General features: G+C 40.0%; 1 protein-coding gene across 1 annotated transcript in view; it reads left to right on the top strand.

Moving 5' to 3' along the window:
• The window catches only part of JMJD1C (jumonji domain containing 1C), a 362,032-nt gene that overhangs the window by 103,113 nt on the left and 234,468 nt on the right, over nucleotides 1-24,451 (top strand). The window contains exon 2 of the mRNA XM_089683212.1: nucleotides 19,395-19,559. Within this exon, the coding sequence (XP_089539338.1) occupies nucleotides 19,395-19,559 (165 nt within the window). The remainder of the gene's footprint in view (nucleotides 1-19,394; nucleotides 19,560-24,451) is intronic.

Below are 24,451 nucleotides of genomic sequence, written 5' to 3'. Positions count from 1 at the left end.
CTACCAATATAAGCAATGAATAAAAAAAAGAAATGAGTCTAGAAGTTGGGAGGCTCTGTGAGCCCATGGAGAAATATTACTGTATGACTTCCCAACCTCAGCATGAGCAGCTCTACACTGCAGAGTAATCAGTTTGCTTTTCTTGCTGTTGATGCTGACATTAGGGCTCCTGGTGTTTGGATTAGGTGTGTGGTTTTTGGCAGCGAACTTCTGTGATCAGCCACTTTCACCATAACCAGCAGAATTAGATTACCATTACCTGAGAAACTGAAAGGGATAAAGTGTAACATTAGTACTTGGTATAGGCCACATTCAAGGTAACGCAAAACAAATAAAACTTTTGTGTAAAGAACCTCTTATTTACAGGTACACTTCTTTTTTTTTTTTTTTTTTTTTTTTTTTAACAAGTAATAGTAACGGTCGACTGCACACCTAACCTGAAATGCAGGCACATAAGTACCTAAGCTTTACGCTTTGTTGTAAGAACTGATTTGACGGAAGAAATATCCCTTCCTTCCCTAATCCTCTTATTTAAACTAGAGATCAGACCAGCTCATGCCTTTCTTTTCAGCTTAGCGATACTCAGCCTTTTGTTGCATGAAGGTGCGGTTCATTGGTGGGACAGGAGTGGGTTGTCGAACATGTGAAATCTTGATAATTGCCATGGCCCATCATGCAAGGGCACTTCCTTGGCACCATCCCTTTCATTGTGCTGTTTTTGTTAACATGTTTCTGGAATACACTTGAAGTGGTTAGTTTCTGAATTCTGAAAGCAAGGGCTGCTATCTAACTTCATCCAGGCAGTAATCTAACCCTCTTGTGTTGAATTGTATTATTGCTGTATTGTCTCCCTGTATATTGTAAAGCACTGCACAAATTGTTGGCTCTATATAAATCCTGTATTATAATAATATTGTCGTCTAACTTTGTGCTTACACTAAAGTCGCTTAAATTAACCAATTTGCTGCAAAGTATAGTTAAAAAAAAAAAAAAAAAAAGTTAAAGGAAAGAAAATTGCTTGATTATTTTATTTTTCCCCCAATCAACACTGACCACCTCCCTCCTGCAGCACCATTGTGGTCTGCCTGTGGGGAGCATTCCCTGCCAGCAGAACACAGTGATTAGTGTTGCCAGCTGCAGCTGGCGGCACCAGTCGTTTGGGAAAAACCTGACAAGCTAGTTTTACACTTGTTGATCGATAGATGCCCATACATGCATTGAAATTCGGCTGGACCCTACTGAACTGGCCAAATTTCAACCCATGTATGGCCAGCTTAAGGCCTGCACCATATCTAATAACTAGAATTCAGATTTAGAAAATGACTTGGCTCAATCCCACACCCAGTCTTTCTAGAATGACTCTCCAGGACATCATCTACACTACTCAGCTGGGGTTACTTTCTAGCAATTGCATTAGCAGTTTACCGCTGCATGCCTCTTTTAGTAGAACCTGTAGCTGCAATAAATACAGTGCCGTGAAAAAGTAAACCTACCCCTTGAAATTTTTCACATTTTTGTCATGTTACAACCAGAAATGTAAATAAATGTATTTTATTGGGATTTTATGTGATAGACCAACACAAAGTGGCACATAATTGTGAAGTGGAAGGAAAATGATAAATGCTTTTCATACCCCTTTACTCTGATACCCCTAACTAAAATCTAGTGGAACCAATTGCCTTCAGAAGTCACTGAATTGGTCACCTCTGTGTAATTTAATCTCCGTATAAATACAGCTTTTCTGTGAAGTCCTCAGGGGTTTGCTAGAGAACTTTAGTGAACAAACTGAATCATGAAGGCCAAGGAACACACCAGACAGGTCAGGGATAAAGTTGTAGAGAAGGTTAAAGCAGAGTTAGGTATAAAAAAAAAAAAAAAAATATCCCAAGTTTTTAACATCTCATGGAGCACTGTTCAATCCATGATCCGAAAATGGAAAGAGTATGGCACAACTGCCAACCTACCAAGACATGGCCATCCACCTAAACTGATAGGCCGGGCAAGGAGAGCATTAATCAGAGAAGCAGCCAAGAGGACCATGGTAACTCTGGAGGAGCCGAAGAGATCCCCAGCTCAGGTAGGAGAATCTGTCTACAGGACAACTATTAGTCATGCACCCCACAAATCTGGCCTTTATGAAATTGTGGCAAGAGGAAAGCCATTGTTGAAAGACTTAGTCCCCTTTGCAGTTTGTGAGAAGCTATGTGGGAGACACCGAAAACATGTAGAAAAAGGTGCTCTGGTCAGAGGAGACCAAAATTGAACTTTTTTGGCCTAAAAGCAAAACTCTGGAAAACGAACACTGCACATCACCCTGAACACACCATCCCTGCCGTGAAACATGGTGGCAGCATCATGTTGTGGGGATGCTTTTCTTCAGCAGGGACAGGGAAGCTGGTCAGAGTTGATGGGAAGATGGATGGAGCGAAATGCAGGGCAATCTTAGATGAAAACCTGTTAAAGTCTGCAAAAGACTTGAGACTGGGGTGGAGGTTCACATTCCAGCAGGACAACGACCGTAAACATACAGCCAGAGCTGCAATGGAATGGTTTAGATCAAAGCATATTCATGTGTTTAGAATGGCCCAGTCAAAGTCCAGACCTAAATCCAATTGAGAATCTGTGGCAAGACTTGAAAATTGCTATTCAGATGTTCTCCATCCAATCTGACAGAGCTTAAGCTATTTTGCAAAGAATGAGCAAAAATGTCACTCTAGATGTGCAAAACTAATAGACATACCCAAAAAGACTTCCAGCTGTAATTGCAGTCTACAAAGTATTGACTCGGGGGCTGAATACAAATGCACGCCATACTTTTCAGATTTATTTGTAAAAATTTTTAAAAACCATTTGTCATTTTCTTTCCACTTCACAATTATTTTCCACTTTGTATTGGTCTATCACTTAAAATACATATACATATATGTTTTTGGTTGTAACATGACAAAATGTGAAAAATTTCAAGAGGTATGAATACTTTAACAAGGCACTGCATAAACATCCAAACTGCAAAGTTCTAAAGTCATTTGTAACTAATATTTAATTTTTATGTTGCATCATGTCACACTGCTTTTCTAGGTGGTCTTAGTCATCTGATAACAATTTTGTCATTATTAAAAGTTTACCTCTGTATGTGGCCCTATTGGCACCCTGACATTTTTTAATTGATAAATAACCATCCTCTAGCCATAACTCAGATGAGACAATCCTCTCCGCACCTAATATTTACATTGGGAGGACTTTAGCCAACTGATTTACTGATTCATACTTGATTCAATTCTATAGATACTAATATTTTTGGTCCCAATATAATACAATTAAAACACCTGAAGTGTGCAAATGTAAGTGGGATAACACACTTACTGTGCATCTATTTTCCCTTGTAGCCTCCTAAAAAAAGATAAAAACAACCCACTCAAACCTAATGCAGCCTAACCTAGCCAGTTGCAGTGACTATCAATGTGAATAGTACATGGGAGACTCCGAATCCATGGAGGAATGCAGTTCCTTGGTAGCATATGGTATCATTTTTATGATATGGCTCACTGCAGCAAATCTACTAGGGATGCCTGAAATTTTGCCTCTGTGCAAAAATGCAGTGAGCCAACCACATGATCAGGAAGTTATATTTCTAGGGGTATTCTGCTCTAAAACTGTGTGCCATCCCCATTGCCATGATTGCCAGGAAAAGAAGCAATTTTTGTGCCAGTTTTAAGAAATTATAGATGTTCACAAATTATACTAGAAATATGTTTCTTTTAGTAAAATCCAATAACAAAACACCTTGTGTAACCATTACCAACGTGTGTGTGTTTTTTTTTTTTTGTGAAATTGGAGTTCTCCTTTAAATAAACACATATGCAGCAGTATGCATCATCTTATTGATGTAGTTCAGTGCGATCTACAACTGGTCGATTTGATGAGTTGGTTACCGGTAGAGCAGAGCCTTTTGATCCAGGATTCTGATGTTCAGGAAACATGTGGCCACTGGTGCATCAAGGAACATCAATTTGCATTGCTTGATTAATTTCAAAGCACCTGGATAATTAGATCCTGAAGGTGGGAGCGCATTTCTGCCCAGCTGAAAAAAGAAAAATAAGCGTCTGTTTAACTGTAATTGACGACAGCAGCTGAAACAGAGACCACTGATTGTTGTATGTCCTATTTTCACAATGCAAATGTGTCTCCCGACAAGTTTTCTTCCTGTGCCTGCTGTTACACATTTACAGAATCACGATTATTTTTTTTCCTCCTTTGCAGACATCTGTTGTGAAGCTGGAATACAAAACCTGATAGTGTGCTCGTTACTTAGCAACCAGATCTAAGAATTCCCATTTATAATCTCTCCCAGGCCAGAAATTCATAATGCATCCCTGCCACATGTTCAGCTCTAAAATGTCACAGAAATAGCCCTGCCTCCCTCGCCGTGTTATGAGCCTCTGCAGCTGTGTACTGCATGTCATTCTGAGATGGAGAGGAAAGCGGTATAGTGCTAGGGACATGCCCGCAGATATGTCATAAATGATTGCTTAAAGTGACACTGAACAATATCTTCTCCAAAAATAATCCATAAACATTCATTACTTAATAGCCTTGTAATATATTTTCATGAAATCATTTTTTACTGTTTCTGTCTTCTTGTAGCATCCTCCTGTGAGATCCCGATCCTGGCCTTTTCCCCCTTCCGTTTGTTTGAAACAAGCAGTACACATTGGTGGTTCATGTCCACTGCTCTGTGCACATTGCAAATCCTATAGTCCATCTCAGGAGTGGGCAAAAGAGGGTGGCTACGTTCATTCTCCATGGTCGCACTGTATGTAGGAACTAAGCCACCCTCTAACCGGCATTCAGATCACAGCAGCCAAAAAAAAAACTATTTGGAAGAGGCTTAGAGCAGTAGAAGGTAGGGGCGGACTGACCATTTGGAAACTCGGGCACTGCCCGGGGTCAGTAGGGGGCCCCATGAGATGCCCCTGGTACCTTTTTCATAGGCTTTTTTGAGTTTGTGCAAGGATACAGGGGCCCCATGATCCCCTATTGCCCGAGAGCCCCATGAGTTGTCAGTCTGCCCCTGGTAGAAGGTACTATTTTCATTTTAGAACACATACTTGAATAGATTTACGTTAGCTAGTTTTGCCAGTTGTACACATATATGAAGCGACAGGGCTTGTGGGCCTTAATGCTGAGCTTAACCTCCTATATGCCCATTCAGTTACATTCCTGTTGATCCTGCCAGAAATCCAGTAAATGTTAAACATCCTGTGCTTGCATTGAAATCTCAAGCAGTATTAGCCCTGCCCAGTTCACTGTGGACTACAGAACCACTCCCCCTGTGTTTATGGAGGGAAAGAGAAGGTGTTCTGTAGACTAAATCAGATGCAGGCAGCCTTTGTGTGATGATGCTGTTCCTCCATTAATGTAGTAAAATGAGAGAGAATTGTCACCCTAGGACAGGAAGTGTTACTGGCAAAATTTAGCCAAAAATATGCATGGATAAAACATTTTAATTACTCTTTAAAGCAAGACTTCACTCTGTCAACATTGACTATTTTTTAACCCTTATGTTAGGGTTAGTACATAGAAAGGTAGATAATATTTACTTTTTAACCTTTTTATTTTATGTTTCTTCAGTCACTGGTTTTCAGGCCTAGGCAAATGATATCATACATCCCAGGAGTCTTCAGGAGCGAAGGAGAGGTTTTCTCAGCTAAGCACACCTTCCTGCCTGCATGCCTGAGCTAAGGGCAGATGGATTACAGGAAATAAATGCTACTTGAATCGCCTGCCCTTACTCAAGATGGCCATGGCTAGAAAAACTAGGGTGTTTAAGTGATTTCTCAGCAAAAGCATGGAGACCTGGATGGATGGGGGAGTTTGCTTTTAAAAATGAATTAAATAAAATTTTTGGTTTGTGGTGCTCAGATGCAGTTTAGTTCCTCTTATAAAAGTAATTTCAATAAAGAAAATCAGTTTCCCTAATTTAAGTGATCATAAACCGTGAGTGTAACATTTAGGGAAAGTGGGGTAAAAATAACACCTAGATTGCCCAAATTACCCAGCGTGATTCTAGTTATGATCTTGTGCAGTTTGTAGTATGAAGGCAAGTGCAAGATTGATTGTTATTTTTATTGACCTATTTTTTTTTTTTTTTTAAAAACAGACCCTTTTTACATTCCTCGTTTGTCTTCAATGAGTGCATGCTTATTGGCAGCTAGCCACGCATGCTAGGACATGCGTAATTGAGATGTCGCCATTGAGAAAAGTAGGGATGCCTGCGTCTGTTTAAATCTGCAAACAAAATAGCAAGGTGGTATTTGCTTCATTGTCCTTTGTTTTTTATATATATATATATATATATATATATGACAATGTTTGTAGCACAGTTAATCCGATCTCCCCACTGTGCCATTTTTAATACTGCTGCAGCAATTCAGTTTCCAGTTTCCTAGCAACCTGAGAGCTGAGGCCTGATGTAGCATACCGCTCCCTTCATAGCTAAGGCTGGTGTCTGGTGGTTGCCAGGCAGACGTGTGACACAGCTGATCAAAGTGTGTGAAAACATGGAAGCTTTTATAGAACACATTAAGACTGGAAATGAAAAAAATATATTATAAATATATATTGGCACTGCAAAAAAAAAATTCTGCAAACATTTTTTTTCCTGTACACCAGGTCTCATTTATGGAAACTGAATAATGGGAGTATTGGCTATAGGAACAAATATGGTTTTATACTCCAAATAAATAAGGTTATTTAACCCACATAAAATACAGGAGGATCTACTGCCAATATCGGTCAACTTTCATTTTCTTTTGGCTCCACATTTTGTTGTATGTTTCATGCATTAACCCTATTGAAATGGATTGTATTGGTTGGCAACAGCTATTAACCAAGCATTCTTTCTGCCCATAGCAACCAGTCATGTTTGCCTTTTTATTTTCCTACACTGCATTAGAACAAAACACAAAAAATCATGAATTAAAAGGGAGAATATAAATAAAGCATAGCAGTATGAAATAGTGCTGGCACATTCTGCAGCTGTTGCTGTGGCTGCCAATTGTTGGGCTTGCTTATCTTTTTTTGACACAGGCACCTTAGTTCTTTCTGCCAAAATAAATAAAAAGCTAGTTGTTAATTACAAAAGACAGGGACAAAGGTTTTCCAGGACTTGCGGGCAGGACTCAATACAAAAATAGCTTCAGAGTTCTGTTGGTTTCTCCATTTGAGTCAGTTGTACAATCTTTTATTTATTTTTAATATGCTGTTAGATGACAGCTCGTGCAGTGTATTACACACAGTGAGGAAGCGTACTGCCAACTGAACACTTCTCACACTTTTTGAAACCGTGTTGTAAACTATTCCACAAACCAAGTCAATTATACATTTTATTTTTAAAAGGACTTGTGCACTAAAGCTGGCCATACTCTTTGTTGGGTCAAGCAGTTTGAACGAAGATTTCTCTAACCACCCAAACCAGGTAGATTTCATACCCCCCCCCCCCCCATTGGGCTGTAGGCCCCTTAAAAGTTACATACCTAAAACAGCCTCTCAAGCCTTCCTGTTACAGCCAATGTCCCAGTTTTATTGTAATAGTAAATGGGGAAAATCGCATAGTTGTACTCTGTATCTACATTGACACCAGTTTGAATATTGCTACTGTTAAATATAAACCCACCCCCCCCAACTTTCTATTTTTACTTTTAGCCTATATAGAAGGCTATATGTCTAAGGTCGGCAACCGGTCGTTCACGGCCTACCCGTCGACCACGGGCAAGTGACCGTGAACAGGTCCCCGCCTTTAGGTGCTGGGCTGGTCCTTCTCAACCACCCCCTCATGCCTTTTCCACCGTTGTCATCCTCTGCACAGCCAAGAGCAGGAGGCAACACAGCTCAGGGCAGATGGTAGGAGAGGAGGAGCTGACCAAATGAACTTTTCAAGTTAACATGCTGGTAATTGGTTGCTAGGGCAGTCCAGAGGAGCCAGAGGTCACTGCTATGGGGGGGTGGGGGGGGGTAGAGGGCACTATGTGGGGGGTAGGATGGGGAAGGTGATGTGAAGGGTGATGGAAGACACCGCTGGGGGGAGGTAATGTGCAGAGGACTCTGCTATTGCCAGGGCCGCCCCCGTAGCAGTGTCCTATTCTGCTTTTCACATCACCCCCCATAGTACTGTCCTCTTCACTCCTTTCTCCTTAGCAGTGTCCTCTGCACCCCCCCCCCCCTTCCCTACCATGGACAGGTATTTTAAAAATCCGAATTCCCAGCAAGTGGCTGGGGATTTAGATTTTACTGCCCCCACCCTGGCGCCCTAGGGCAGCAGTTTAGGGTGCCAGGGTGCCAGAGGCATAAAATCTAAATCCCCGGCCACTTGCTGGGAATTCAGATTTTTTTTTTTTTAAATCTGTCTTCCTACTATCCCCTTTATTTTGCCTCCTGCAGCACCTGAAAGCCAGCATCTCCTCCTCTTTCCCCTCCAACCAGCATACAGCTGCTGCAGGAGGAAAATCCAGGGATCTGTTCTAGTAAATGCCTCCCCCGCTGCCAATCCTGTCTGTTTCTCTTTTCTGCTGCCCGGTCCCCAGGTGCTCTTCTTTCAACAGGGCACCAAAAAAAAAAAATTGTAGAAAATAATAAATACTGATACCATTCACTGCCCTAATGACACCAAGTTCTGCCCTACTGACTGACACCATCCACTGCCCTACTGACTGATACTCTATTTTTAAGGTAGGCTAAGTTTTTGTATTTTTACAGTGACATTTGTTATATTTTTCTACATTTTCCTTACTATTTAGTTAGGCCTTGCTAGTTAGTTTCCTTTTTTTTTTTTTTTTTTTTTTTTTTTAAAAATGGTGCTTAACCACAGTGATCTTTTATGTTGTTCGGGTAGACCAAGGGTAGCCAATCTTTCAAAGATGGAGATCTAAGGCAAGCTTCCATTGAAGAATACATGTATTTCTTTGTTACAATACATATTTACAAAGTTAATGCAGAATCAATGACCAAAGCTCTTTTGCCCTTCTCATGTGAGTCACAGGAGTGCATTTACTGTGGCCCAGAATCAGATGGTAGGCTAAAGCCTGCTGTCACAGACCCACTTCATATTCTGGAGGGATCCCCACAATGTCCCTGGGATTCAATCAGATGCCTTACAGGCAGCTGGCTCAGCCTCTCAGCACACGGAGCCAGCCGTTCCTGCCCCTCTCCCGCCTGACTCTCCAGTGAGCGCTGGATGGGCAGAGCAGAGAGCTGGTGACTGACAAGCTTCACTCAGCGAAGACCAAGGACTGAGCAATCAAACAATGCTGCAGCAAGTGGGTAAGTATGTATGTTTGTTTTTTTAGATTCTCGTACTCCTTTTTAAAATTTAAATTTCTGTGGTGCATAATGGGTTCATAGCTGTGAGTGGTTAACCATAGCTGCTCAAGTTGGTCACATGCAAACATCCAGGCCTCAGACATACCATCAGTTATCATCATGCACAGACATATGTGAATGTGCCACTTCCCCATGACTACTGGGCAAAACCTAGTTTCTTCCCCACCAGAAAGCGCTGGCATTTCAGTCTTTTGTACTTGGGAGACACTTTTTTCCATCAGTTTGTCATGGTTGTCAGCACACATTGTTTCTAACAGGAATTCCTCCCACTGCTGCTGCTTATACTTGGCATGGGACAATGGGAATTATGTTCAGGAAATCTCCACATAATAAGACTGTCCGAATATATGTTCAGGCTTTAGCTTTTTGGACACTAAACTCCCATTTTTTTTTTCTCTGTCTAAAACTGTGTGAGCCAGTAAATGACAGATTTTTATGGTTGAAGGAGGGTTAATCAGTTAGACGGGGTGGTATATTAATTACAGATGTTGTATATAGTGCCAGTCATTTGTGTAGAACCTTGGATGCATTGTACATTCATATCAATCCTTGCCCCCAAGCAGCTTACATTCTAAGGTCCCGATCTGACATGCATTATTACACTTACTAGGGACAGTTTAGACAGGAGCCAATAAACCTGCCAGCATGTCTTTGGAACATGGGAGGAAACCGGAGTACCTGGTGGAACCAATGCAAGCCAGGTGTGCAAACATGTGTCATGGTTGGAGGTCAAACTGATGACCCTTATGCTGCATGAGAGAAGCACTAACCACAAAGCCACATACTTGGTTTTTCTCCACATTGTGCATATTTTTCCTTCCATCTTATAGGCCATCCTTGAATAACATGTTTGTTGGCATCCAAAGAGGTACAGAATTAACTGCGGTCCCCAGATGATCCACTGTGACCCAATATGGTGGTCTTTCTATCCGCCCTGGCATTCCTGTAGTTCTAGTTGCCTCATCCCAACATAGTTTGGTTGGATGTATACAGGTATAGCTACAAGACCAGGGCAACTCTAGCAGTCTCAAGTAGCTAGTTAATTGGTTAGTATTTTCATTGATTGCACTCTAGTTATGTAATATAAAGGTAGGTTTATAGGTTAATTAGAGTAATTGATTTAGCGTAACTGCAAGGTTGATCTCTTGTTTTACTTGCTATAGTAATTGGTTTGTTCGGTTAATACCCCTTTTTACAGTCTTGTTGATTTTTATGGCGTTAAATTTTCAGTGGCATTTGGATAAAGGGTGTCAGTAGTACAATATACTCATAATAAATCACTCTGGGTTGACTAAATTCCCAATAGAATGCAACATGGCTTTAAAATAATAAATCACCAAAAAACTGCTTTTTTGAAAACCAACTTACCATTAACTATAGTACATGTGGAGGGTGTCCTAACAATCGCAATAAATGGCTCTATGAATTTGGGGAAATTTTTCCTCTGCAAGAGGTTAATTAAAAAGTAGAACTTTTCAACTGAAAATTTCATCATCTTCCAAGGACATTACTTTTCACTGTTAACATTTACCATTTAATAAATACTTTGGGCATTCCACTTTTCTTATTGCTGTGTTTTTGGGTAGTTTCTGATGTGTTGTCCTTAGCCACAGTAAACAAAGGCATTTGTTCACTGCAGATATCCCATGGCCTGACCTATGGACTGACCTCTACATTGTAATGCAACTGATACTTTAGTAGCAGAATTCAGATATATAATGTTCCAGGAGTGGTGAAAACTCCCTTGGCTATTTTGTTTTAGACTTGACATTAACAAAACATACCAAATAGTCTTTGTGTCCCAAGAAATCCATCATTTTGGTATGTAAAGCAGGTAGAGAGTTATTGAGTAAATCAACACATGAGAACCTGTCAAGATGTGATCAGCAATGTTTGGTTCTGTATCACAATTGTGCGACTTCTGATGTGACTTGAATTGCATGACAAGACAAATCTCATTCGTTTCAATGGTGCCTGTTCTAATCAATTCAATTTCTCAAAAAGGTTCCTGCACTACTTTGGTGTGATTTACAGTGCAAATTGGTCCCCTAGAATATGCAAAGTCGCATCAGAGCGGCACTGTAAATCACATCAAAGTTGCATTGCAGTAATGTGAACTGAACCTTCAAGAGACTCCGTTGGCAGACCATTTTAACCAGAATAGCTTTATAAAAGGCAAACCCCCCCCCCCCCCCCCCCAAAAAAAAAACAGCTGCTGGACATGACTAACTTTGATGTGATGTCAGCAGCCCCAGCAGATTTAGAGCTTTTGCTCATGTGGCACATTATAGTATTCCTCTTTGTTCCACTGTCAGGTAATACATAAGTTTTATGCAGGGAGTTGAGTGGAGGAGCTGGGTCAGCATAGACCATCTTTAGAAACTCAGAGGAGAGGGTTGTGCTAGGGAAGTGAATCTTTCTGGATTATCAGTTTCTTAGTAAGTTTTGGAAGCACATTGCAAGTAAATATATTAAAAGTAGATACTATAACTGCTTTTGTGTAGTTTCAGAAATAGTCTCTTACCTTTTTTACAAGGTTAAATGTTCTGTCATGTGACCATATATCTTCTTCCTGATTGTGTGCCTTCAGTGTCCTGTAACCCTCCCCCACTATGTTCCTGTATTCCATTGTTTGTTCAGTCTGAGACTGGATGCAGGCTCTGCTTGAGCAGGAGGCATGTTCAAGAGGCAGGCTGTGATTGGGAGGGGGGGAGGGGTGGTATGTGCCCAAGGCAGGCAGATTGGTTGGGGGGTGTGTTGGCTTTACAAGCTACACAATAGAGGCATGCTATGTGTCTGCACAGTGTCCTGTAACTGCCAAACTGGCCATGCCAACACGGATCAGCTTCTTTGTGTGATCAGTTTAGAAAAAGAAAAAAGGTGATTGGCAGGATAAACCAGGTTCTTCAGATGGAAGAAGCACATGAAAATGATAGAGCCTATAATTTATAAAATACTCATATGTGAACATGCACATTAACTGCTTCCCGGCCGCCCTATAGTAGATATACTGCTACAGGGTGGCACAGGTGCGCAGAATCCCGTATATTTACGTGATCTTGCATTTCTGGGTACGGGTGTGCCCTACCCACGCCGCCATTCGCGGCTGCAGCTGTCAATCACTAGGTCCCAGCTGGTGATTACTCACTAATGCTCGGTTATTGCCGAGGATCTCCTCCGACTGGGGGGGGGGGGGAGAACTGTTAGTAAACAAAACAGTTCTCTCTGTCAGCTCATGTGCACACTGCTTTGCCTATGCACAGCCATGCAAAGCAGTGTGCTTACAGTGAAGCACACACACAGCCCCATAGCAAAACACACCCAGCACACAATGCTTTGATCGCCCCAGATGTTAACCCCTTCTTGCCCAGTGTCATTAGTACAGTGTCAGTGCTTTTTATTAGCACTGATCACTGTATCGGTGACACCAAGTCAGTTCCCCCCAGTGCCAGAATGCCCGCCGCAGTCCTGCTATGTCGCTGATCGCCGCCATTTGTAAACTCTATAACCAATTAATTTACACGTATTGGGATTTTTTTTTTTAGCAAAGACATGTAGCAGAATACATTTTGGCCTAAATTTATGACGAGTTTATTTTTTTTACTGGACATGTTTAATAGCAAAAAGGCAAAAATATTTTTTTCTCAAAATTGTCGGTCTTTTTTCTTTTTTTATAGAGCAAAAATAAAAACCGCACAGGTGATTAAGTACCACCGAAAGACAGCTCAATTCGTGGGTAAAAAGACGTAAATTTCATTTGGGTGCAGCGTTGCTTGACCACGCAATTGTCAGTTAAATTTCCGCAGCGCAAAATATGGGGCCTGGTCAGGAAGTGAGGTAAATCCTCTGGAGGGCAAGTGGTTAAAAAGAAATTTTATGTGTGTGTGTGTATATATATATATATGTGTGTGTGTGTGTATATATATATGTATGTGTATGTGTGTGTATATATATATATATATAAAAAATTAGAGTAGCATACACTTTAAGAATAGTTTTGTAATCCCTTTTCCCCTCCAGTAAATGTAGTATTATGATTTCTCTGCACTGTTAATGCCCTTTTTGAAGTAGTGAGTAACGCTCCCATCATCTTTTGTGACATGTTGTAACACACTATTTAAGCAACGTAGGGGTGTTTGCAGCTTTCCCCGAAAAGGAACCAGTAAGCTTATGAATAAACCACAACATTCACTGAAGTGTTTGTGCAGCGCTTGCTGACGTCAGCAGTTCTTTCTTTTCCCTTTTTTATTGCATGAGCCAACTTAGTTGGTTGAAAAAAGGAAATGTGATAGCTGGACAGCTATACAGCAAAGTATGTCATGAAGTTTGTGTGAAAGTCGGTTTTGACCCTTTAGGAATTCATAACTTCTCATACTTAACTGCTTGTAAGGAATATGTTTTCTGGCCTTATATTATTTTTTTCTTTCCCATAATGTTTTTAAGATTTACAAATATGCATTACAAATCCGAAAAAGAGGTGGGGCTATACAAGAAAAGCCAAACAAAAGAAAAAACAAGTACTGTATTATTCAGGGCTTAATTATACTCCAAGCATCAGCAATCTAGTATGCAGCTGAAAATCAACAGAATGCTAATATAGTTAAATATATGCAGTATAGTTATAGCTTACTTTTTATTTCTGTGCTGTTCAAATTCATCAGCAGTCAGTAACAAGTCAAAGACCCGGTTTAGGTTTTTCCAAGCATTACATTGTTTTCTAATGGGGGCTCTTGAAATGACATAAAGCTGTTTAATCAGCTTTTACAACATTTACTGTGTTGTAAGGATGGGGCTGGATTATTCTAACATTGCAGGAATTGGGAGCGTTGCTTGAAAAGTCATTGCATTTTTATTTATTGTTTCAGAGTGCATACAATACCATTTGGATTTATAGGAGTCTTTGAAATGCATAGATTTCTCAAATTGATATCTGCTCTTCAATTTCCTTGTTCTGTGACAGTTCACAGTTAATGGTCCATTCTAATATCTGCATCAAATAAGAACACGTCTGTGTGTGTCCTGTTCTGAGTTTCTGTATCCTGGTTTGATCATCTGTGTGCATGTTTCCTCTTTGTGCATTGTTAAGCGTTTAGTTACTGTATATATAGACCAATAATCTAGTGGGTAAGATGGATATGGGAGAGCATGCTGTGGAACATGTCTTTTGTAGATCAAGTGTCACGTCCAAAATAAAACCCCTACTGTATCTTCAATAGCAGGCACAGTTCTGCTAGTTGACACACTGGCAGATGGTGCTAAAATTAGACTTGTGTTAAGTAAGTGCCTTTCATGCAAAAGGTACAGACCTGCTTCACCAAGACTTCTTCTTTGTGGAATATCATAGGTTCAAAGTTATTTTAGACTCTAGGTCAGCATTTCCAACACAGAAACCCTTGAAATAACTTTCTGGTCCCAGGGAACCCCTGCTGCAAATTACCATAATCTACAACTCGTGGTACATTACTGTGATGGTCAGTAGGAAGAATGCTCCTTACACTTGTGGAAATTTAGTTAGAATTACCATCTTACAGATAGCTAGGAAGATTGTTGGTATTAGAGGGAATTTATCTTCATGGCAGAAATTGTTCATAGGTCAAAGAACCCCTAGCAACCTCTTGAGGAACCCTAGGGTTCTATGAAGCCCTGGTCTAGATGTATGTGGGGTGCATTATTACTATTCTACTGTGAGTAAATATAGGTATACCTTGGTATAGATGGGTGTTATTTCTTGGCTTCATTTAAGATGTTTTCAATCAAAACAATGGTACAATTTTTGTTTGAACGAATTTATACAATGGTAAATTTGAAAGCTACACCATCATTTTGGTACTCGCGGGATCATTGGGTTGCTGATGACTGTCAGACTCCTACACCCACAGTCTGCAATCAGCCATGCCCAATGCAGTAATGTATCCATTTGGATTATGAATAATTCAAAGTAGGGTTAAGTTGGGAGTAAAAACAGAACTAGTACATAAAGCACATGGTAGTCATCTGTGTTCATAGGGAAACTTTATCTAGCATATTGAAATGTTAAAGTTTATTCATAGGTATTGGACTGGTTGATGGAGGGGTTAGTTTGCAAAATGTATAGTATACAGGAAAGGTTTCTACTTTATTAAAACAGGGCTGAAAATCCTACCAAAAGTTATACTAGCGCACCGATACTGTTAGCCATACCAGCCTAATTGCCAGGAGGACCAAATCTTCAGTCCAGGTCTTGTTTAAAGGCTATCAGATTGTCATGGGCTGTACGAATATCAGGAAGAATATGGGATATCTAAAAGATCACCGACAAAGGAAATTCAGAATTTTTGAAGTTCAACTGTACTAGTACATAAAATTCTTTACCCACCATAATACCGCTCTTGAACAAATCCCCCCCCCCCCCTCCAAAAAAAAAACAGTAATGGAATTGCCCAAAAAAAAATGCTGTGCCCAAAAAGACAGGCATGAAACCAATATTTTTCTACCTCCAAATCCTCCCCTTAGCAAGTTTACCTTATTGAGTTCAGTTTACCTTGAAGGATTGGGGAATTTTCCTGCAATCTAAAATATCCCATGTTGTTAACACTAAATGCTAATATAGTAAAAATTTTGTTTCAGAGAACTGATCTGACTGCCCTGATTTTTCTTCCTGTAGGACAAATTTGCCAATGTTTTCCTAGGGTAGATTGTTTGTTCTCCTTTCCTCTATACCTAAGGTACAGGATTTGTAGGAGTTTGAACCTGGTGGGCATCATTTTTTGGCCCTGTTGGCTATGAAAAAGCATTCAAGGCGATGCTTTTAATCTACCTTGCATGTATGACTTACTGAACTAATATGATCTGTAGGAAGGAGTTAAGCATCTGACAGTAACTTGTGTGATAGAAAATCACACTAGCTGTGTTTGTTTCCCACACAGTGGTGGAACTGAGGTCATCCCAGCTGACAGTGACAGGTGATTGTCAGGGGAATGCAGTCTCTGCGCTCCCAGTGAAAGTGAAGGACGACAACTGCTCAGCCCGGGTGGGGGTGGTGGTGTTTGTGTGTGGGTTTCTTTTTTTTCACACATTGCTGTACACCCTATGGCATTTATTTGTGTGGTCCTTGTACAATTTTTGAGTCAGTTATGTTATTTAAAGACAGATTCACACTGTTATTTGAGCTTTAAAAATGTTCAGAATTTTTTTTAACAAAATATGTGCACAGACATTTAGTTTTTTTTTTTTTTAATTCAGGTTTTTTTTTTCTTTCTTCTTTACATTTCTATTAATCAAAAATACAAGACTGCTGCAAGGTCTGTTGATACAGGTTTATAAGGTTTGCTAGCATATTCTAACGTCACATCCAGATTCCGACAGCATTAGTACATCCCTTTCACTACACGTCCCCCGAATAAATACACTGTCCCAGAGGATCCATTTTTCTCAAGAGCTTGATTTACCTTGGTTAGTGTCCATGATGGTGGACTCCAGCAAAAAAAAAAAAAAAACTTTCTCCCATAGCTTTTTGTTTATTTTTGATGTTGAAGTATCCACATTGGTTCTGTCACCAATACAGGCTGTCCAACAGAGCAGGACATGCAACCCACAAGGTCCAGTTCTAGTGAACACTTTATATAGAAAAGTATATAATTATCCTGTGTTTAAAGAGAACTAATCGAAAATCTTGAATTTTTTTTCCCCTTTTTTTTGTGTTTAGCTCTTAAGTACTGGTCATGATGCTTCTTAGTGTATATGCCGGAGCTATTTACAGGATCTTTCAACATAAAGCTATTTTATACTCTATGTAGAGACAAACCGTATGGTGGTAAGATATCATACTGGAAGCTCCTATGTATCTTTGTTCATAAAGAAAACAGTGTTTCTTTTCTTGAATTGAAGCCATGCTGATGCCTTTCACAGCTGAGGTTTGCCAAGGCTTTCCCTTATATTTAGAGGAGCTATTTTCAGTCTGTGTGCCTAGAGGGACATTTGGCCTGCTTCAGACTCTTGCTAATGCGTTCAGTCTCCTTGCTAGACAAATGATACTGAAGGGAACCCATTGCTAATGCTCAACATCCCTTTTTGGCAATCTGTTGAGGTTGGTAGAAATGTTGTGTGATTTCACAATTCAGGTTAACTCTTCTGCTTATTGTTAGTGCTAAATAAGAAAATGTTGCCTTGTGCAAGAGGACTAATTGAAATAAACACAGTATTGCTTTGAAAGCAGCATGATTGACCACAGTTGCAGGATTTCCCATAAACTGAGGTTTGTGGAAGGTCTGTTGTAGTATGAGATCTGAAGGGAAATCTTGTGTTTCTTTGTTGCTATATGACTAATGGTGGACCATTGTTTGATTAACTGACCCAATCTTAATTTTCAGAAGATACACTAACACAGCTCTTTAGACTTGGGTTCTGACTTAATTTTTTTATCCATGTGAACATATACACATGGCTGAACCTGTGTGATCCTGTCTTTTACAACCTGTTGCATCTCTGAAATGTTTTGGAGACTAAAGCCCCAGAAACGAGAAACATTTTCATGCTTGTCCCTTCGAATAATTGTGGACGAAAGCTGTATACGAACGATCATATCGTACAATCGCTTTGAAAGCATGCATGGTCCCACCCCTTTCAGGAACTAGGACTGCATGGCATGTCCATGAACAGGAATGTGCTACTTGGCTCAGTGTTCATGCTCGCGCCAATTTTTTTTTTAAATCTCTGCCAATTTGGGCAATGTCTGGTGATATCTGTTTTGTCGAATGTATTTGTTTCTTGTTTTTATTTCCTTATCCCTGACTTTGACGGTTATGCATTTATGGCAAAGTACAAAGCTAAATACATATGTAAGACAAGCACGGGGACTTACAGAACTATAGAATCATTTTAATTCAGCACTGTAAATCTAGGACTGAATATTCAGCATGTTGTTGAATGGACCACTTAGTCCACCATCAGCATAAAGTCTGAATTTAAATCTGAACTTTAGACCGTTATACAAAATAATTCAAACTAATCATTTAAATAATTAGACACTTCAGACTGTGAAAGATAGGGTTGGTACGTATGTAACTATTGAATAATACGTTTTAGAGGTAATAGCACCAGTGATAGTTGATCCATGGAATGTCCAATTGACTCCTGGGGGATCAGGAAGGATTTTTTTTTTTCCCCCCCACTGGAGAAAATTGAAACATACGCTTTTAATTTTCTTTTTTTTTTTTTCCTTCTCCTCCCGTCTCCTGGGCGCAACTATGGCAGAGGTCTCCAAACTTTCTTAAGAAAGGGCCAGTTTACTGTCCTTCAGGCTTTAGGGCGGCCGGACTTTGCCCATTAAGAGTAAACCGTGTCCAATCTTTTTTTTATTAGGGGGAGAAGTAGTTGGTGTCAGTGGGAGGAATAGCTCCCCATTTTTGTTGCCGTTGGAAGGAATTATGCCTCAAGGGCTGGGTAGAGGGAAGCAAAGGGTCGCATGTGTATAGGATAATGTATATGGAGGTTTTCTAGATACCTCTATAGCTTTGCAGTTATAGAAAGGGATGGGGCTGGAAAAGACTTTTACTGCATTGTGTATGAAGGTTGCAGAATGTGTTATCTGGCCCTGATCAGGTTAGTGGTCGAACATGATTATAAATTATTTGTCATTTTATATTCTCTTCAGGTTAAGTTTTCATATGTCTACAGTAAATGAATAACTGTATGTTGGGTTTGCTGTACTTGGTCGGCATTGCACTTTAACTGCATTTGGCACTGCACTTTGCACTAGTTTGAGTAAGCCCATAAGTATCTTTACATGTTTTTGGCTAAAAAGAGATTGTATGCTAGTTTTGGTTTATATCACAACACACTGTCATTGGGTTTGTGTAAATGACACCAGAGACATCTACCTATTTTTTGAGCTATTGTCTGTGAGTTGGTGACAGGGTCTTGCTCCACTAAATTTCTCCGCCCATGCTGTGTGACTGCAGTGAAAATGTATCCTCATACTGGGGCTTATGCACGTAAAATAGTCCTCTGTTTAACATGGGCTTTCATTCCTTTTTTAGGTCTATGTGGAATTTGATGACCTAGAGTGGGATAAACGAGAATGGGTGAAAGTATATGAAGATTTTACAGCCTTTTTTGTGGAGTTCCAGCTGGTCTGGGCGAAGAGGAAAGAGCCCAGCCAGGCTCAGGGATCAAAGGTCAAGCAAGTCCAGTGGCCTGCCTTGGTAAGATAAAATCTTTGTTTCTTTTATGTCTATGTTAAATAAGATGTTTATGCAGATTTTATTTTTTTGCTTGCTAAACTCTGATAATAGTAGTTCGACACAATGACACCCTGATCCTGTTGCTGAGGAAGTATAAGGATTTTATAATTGCCTGCCAAATTTGAAATGTGTGGAAGGGTTAGAACCTCTAGCAAGTTGTCTGTCTCCATTAGGATGATTGCTCTATACAGCTTTCCACGAATGGTTACTGTAACGAGGAGGAGGGGTAATTTAACCAACACAGACACACTTCTATAAAAAGAAGCAAGGCCTAGAACCAGTGTTGGGGTTTTATTTCTGTGCCTGTTCCCATAGTTCAAATTTTCTCTTACTTCCTGCTGCAGCAACTGTGTTAGTGGGAAAAAGAATTGAGATAAAATTTGTAAGATTGCAATGAAGCCTGGATGAGGTTCTCCCTCTTTCCTGATCTTTCAAAGCTTAAAAAATTTTGACTGCAGTTTTTATTTGATTTCCTTTTTAATAGCTTCACATGTGTGTTATATTGTTTTAGCATGAGTAAACAGGAGTTTAGGAATTGTTGATTTACGTGTCTGGTACAAGAATCTCAGCGTGGGTGGGCCAGATGTAATGTATTGTATAAAAGACATTTTCAGACAGTGCAAAATGGTGTTTAGTTAATATTGTCAGTGTTCATCTCTGATCACCTATAAGGCTTCAGTCATGTTTTCTAATTTTCCTGGGGAGAACTTTGTGAACATTTTACCAGTATGTACAGTATTTTAGACTTTCAGCATTTATACGTTTTCTTTACATGCGTTAGTGGCAATAGAAAGTTATGTCATGTTTAAATGCACCCGAAATCCAGTAGGAAGCAGTGATTGGATTTCTTTGGCAGACCTTTGAATTTTGTACCCTAAAGGACTTTTACTGGATAATTCCATATTCATTTGGATGTGCCCTGAAAGTGGAACTCCAATTTAAACTTTTTTTTTTTCTTCTAGTATTAGTGTAAGAGAAGGATGAGAACCTCTGTCAGGTGTTTATTACTCTCTGTAACACTATAGGAAACATCCACCCTCATTTCTCATGGTGACCATTGTCACCGAAACAAAATGGGGAAACTTTTACTGGTGGTTGCTATCAGAGGTGGGATTTTCCCTCTTTTTGGGAGATTTTTATCAACTTCCTGATTGTGCCTCCAAGAAAGGAAGTAAAAAGATATTTATACAATGCAGACAATAAAAACCATATTGAGGGTCCAACCTTTCTCCACTCTATCCAAAACTAAAGTTATTATAATTGCTTAACTTTTTCTAAAATAATAAACATGGTATACTTACCTGCTCTGTGCAATGGAATTACACAGAGCAGCCCCATAGCTCTAATTTGGGGATTTCTCCCTGATGTGTTTGGCTCCCCACTTCTGTGTGTTCACCCTAAGTAAGCCGATTACTATGGGGCACACCTGCAGGCTTGTATCTTAATCGTCTCCCATCCAGCCTACAGACAAATGACGACCGCGCTGGAGCACTTTTGTTTCGGAAGTAAATCCATATGGCCTCCTCCCAGTCAATCACCCCACAAACTCCCTAGGGTTCGTGCTGCTGTGAGATCTGTCACCCACTGTGTTCACCGGACGTAGCACAAGACTGATTGTTGTACTGGGCTTTGCCCCGGTGCAATGTCATCTGTCACCAGTCACCGTTGTACACAGTAAATGGCCTTCATTCATAGCCATTCATTGTGTACTATTGTGGTGATCTCTGTGATTGGTCATAGTGATCACGTACAGACAGGGTCGATCACATTGCATTTGTACAATGTGATAGCTGTGACCAATCCCAGGAATCTTAATAGTACATAATGCCAATGAATGGATGCGATTCATAAAAAAAAAAAAAAAAAAAAAATATTCCTTATAACCGTTGTCATCGCTGTTACAAGCAATTGTGTTATAAAAAAAAAAAAAAAAAAAAGTTTAAGTTGTGACAAAAAAATTACAATCTCAAACTCACCATGCTTCTTACTAGATACCTCAGACTGTCGTCCTAAAAGTTATCATTTGGGGGGTATTTGTACTGCCCTGGCACTTTAGGGCCTCAAGAAATGAGATGGGCATTACAAATGACTACTATGATCGATATTAGTTCAGCCACTCTGGAAAACTTTTATTGATTGCTGGCTGATCCTAACGTGCTGTAGTTGCTGATCAGTATACTCTGAGTCCCAACCGTTAAAATAGAATGTTGCAGTTGGTAGGATTTCTCCATTCACCTCGCTTGTGTATGTATACCCAGCTTTACAATGAATTAAGCTGTCCATACACTGAGCAAACTTTGACCAGGTCCTATAAACCTGATGCTATATGAGTTATGGGTGGCCCTGCTGGAATCACTCTGCCTGACATCCTTCAATTGAAATATAAAAGTAGGATGGGAAATTGTTGGCTGAACAATGCCTGCATCCCATCAGATGCAAGCAATTTTAAGGTATTCTGACAGCCAGTGGCCCTAGTTGTCAGACTTCAATAGCAGAAGTGATTCATCCATCCATGTGGTTTAAAGTGAATAGAGGGATCTGTTAGACTTATTTCATTCAGCCTGTAGGCTGAACAAAGAAAAATCTATGGGTGTATACCAGATATACTGACCCAATGCAAATACATTATTATCTGTATACTTGTTCTGGATCTCTGATATATTGCAACCAGTTGATTGTCTTAACAGCCAAGCAACTATCAAGTCGGCATTGGCAGCCTCCATATTGGTTTTATGATGTAATGTACAGCGCTGAGCGAACTGTTGGCCGCTTTATAAATGCTGTGTAATAATAATAAGACAGGTTTACTTTAAGCTACTAGGCATAGTCAGTCACTGTAGTTGCTAACCTCAAGTTCCTGTGTTTAATATAATAAATACAAGGGAGAGCAAGCCTGTAAAATGTGAAAGTTCCATGGAAAAGGTAAACGCTAGATTACCAAATGAAAATACAGTATACTTTCCTTTTTAACTAGAATTAATATTTGAAATTCAGTAAAGGCACAAATCTGTTCTGTTAATCAGTCTTCATTGGACTTCTCTTCAGTAGTGACACACCTCGATTTTCCCTGGCAACACACATTTCAGATTTCTGTCTGTTCAGCAGAGAAGTGTAATTGCTGGCGTGTAGCTTGACAAAGACCCATGGAGGGGCATCCGTGTTCAGCTGACTGTATCAAGTCACCCACTGTATGAAAGGCATCTGTTCACAATATAAGCTTGTCATGGAACCGCGGCTGTATGTACAGAGAGCCTATTAGATGACTGAGTCAGGCAAAGCATCTCACACTTCGATTACAAAGATAATATATACAGAACATGTTTTCCTAGCAGCACATGTGTAGAATGTTTCTATTTAAGTGACAGCTGTATGATCGTTGTCTTTGTGTGATGAAGAGTCGAGGACTACAACCAGTACTGCCTCCGTTAAATGTCATATTTTCTATATTTGTGTAGGTCATTCTGATCTGGAATATCTCTTCTAGCAGTAATGACAAACTCCAGTGACCATTCAAGGCCTGAAATAATGTCCTTGAGCATAGCATATCTATCAAAATAAGTGAGACACTGAATGAACAGGCTACAGTCAATAAAATCTTGATTGTAATGCTTGCTGCATTTTAGGACTGGAGTCCAGGGTCGCCCTTGTATAAAACAACTGTTCATGGACAGAGATGCACTTCCATGTATTTAAAGAGCACCTGCTGCTCAGTAATAAGCTTAAAACTGAACCATGGGCAGAATAATAAAGCACCAGTTTAACATGAATGAGTTAAAAAAAAAAAAAAAAAGAAGAAAAAAAGCCACTTGATATCCCCTGTACAGCGGAACTCAAACTGGGAGAGGGAAGAGCAGTACAAGGAACCAATCAATTGTACTGCAGTGCTCATATGCAGACAAGAATTATTATTATAATACAGGATTTAAATGGCGCCAACAGTTTGCTCAGCGCTTTACAATATAACTGGAGACAATACAGCAACAATACAGTTCAATACAAGAGGGAAAGAAGGGCCCTGCTCCTTGGAGCTTACAATATAGGAGGACATGCTGATAAGTGAGGAGTGTGGCAGAATGATGAGCTTAATGGTGTGCTGCTTCTCCTTCACTGTACATTCACAGGCTTGGGGATGGACCAGATCTAGTTATATTACCTAAATGCAGTAGAAAAGTCAGGTTCCCAGGATGACTGTTCTGCTTGGACGAGCTGTGTAAATTTCAGAAATGAATGGACAAATATCCTTTGGCAGGCAGAACAGCTCTTTGGTATGTATTACATCTGTCTATAGCTGCTTTCCTGGATTCGAGATTTAATCCTGTGATATAGGTGTATAGTGAAAGTAGGCACCATGCTTGATGGTTGGTTAAAATATCAAAGGGCTGAGTGTATTCTGGAATCATCATGTGCAAGTTCTCTCGTTCTGTACGCCTCCAAATTGTTATGTTTACCATGGCACTGCTACTGTGTTTAGTTCATCCAGGCTGTCCTCATGTCTATCTACTTTCTGATAATGGAGATTATGGAAGCCACATGTCCCTATTCCACAGTACAGTTTGAGGTATGAAAAACATATCTGCAGGCTCAGGCATGGTCACGTGGGAGTATCCCTGTGGAAAGGCAAACCATTTTTGAGGAAGTCACTATCTGTGAGGGCAATTCATGAAGGTGATGGGTAGCACTGTATGGGCATATCATTGGAAAAATAAAAGCTACACTCACCGGTCACTTTATTAGGTACACCTTGCTAGTACCAGGTTGGACCCCCCTTTTGCCTTCAGAGCTGCCTTAATTCTTCTTGACATAGATTCAACAAGGTGTTGGAAACATTCCTCAGATTGGTGACAATATGGAAA

This window comes from Staurois parvus, unplaced genomic scaffold (genome assembly GCF_062004578.1).
Source record: "Staurois parvus isolate SC_StPar_1 unplaced genomic scaffold, SC_StPar_1.0 ptg000303l, whole genome shotgun sequence".
NCBI lineage: Eukaryota > Metazoa > Chordata > Amphibia > Anura > Ranidae > Staurois > Staurois parvus.
This window is presented reverse-complemented; position numbering and strand designations above follow the sequence as displayed.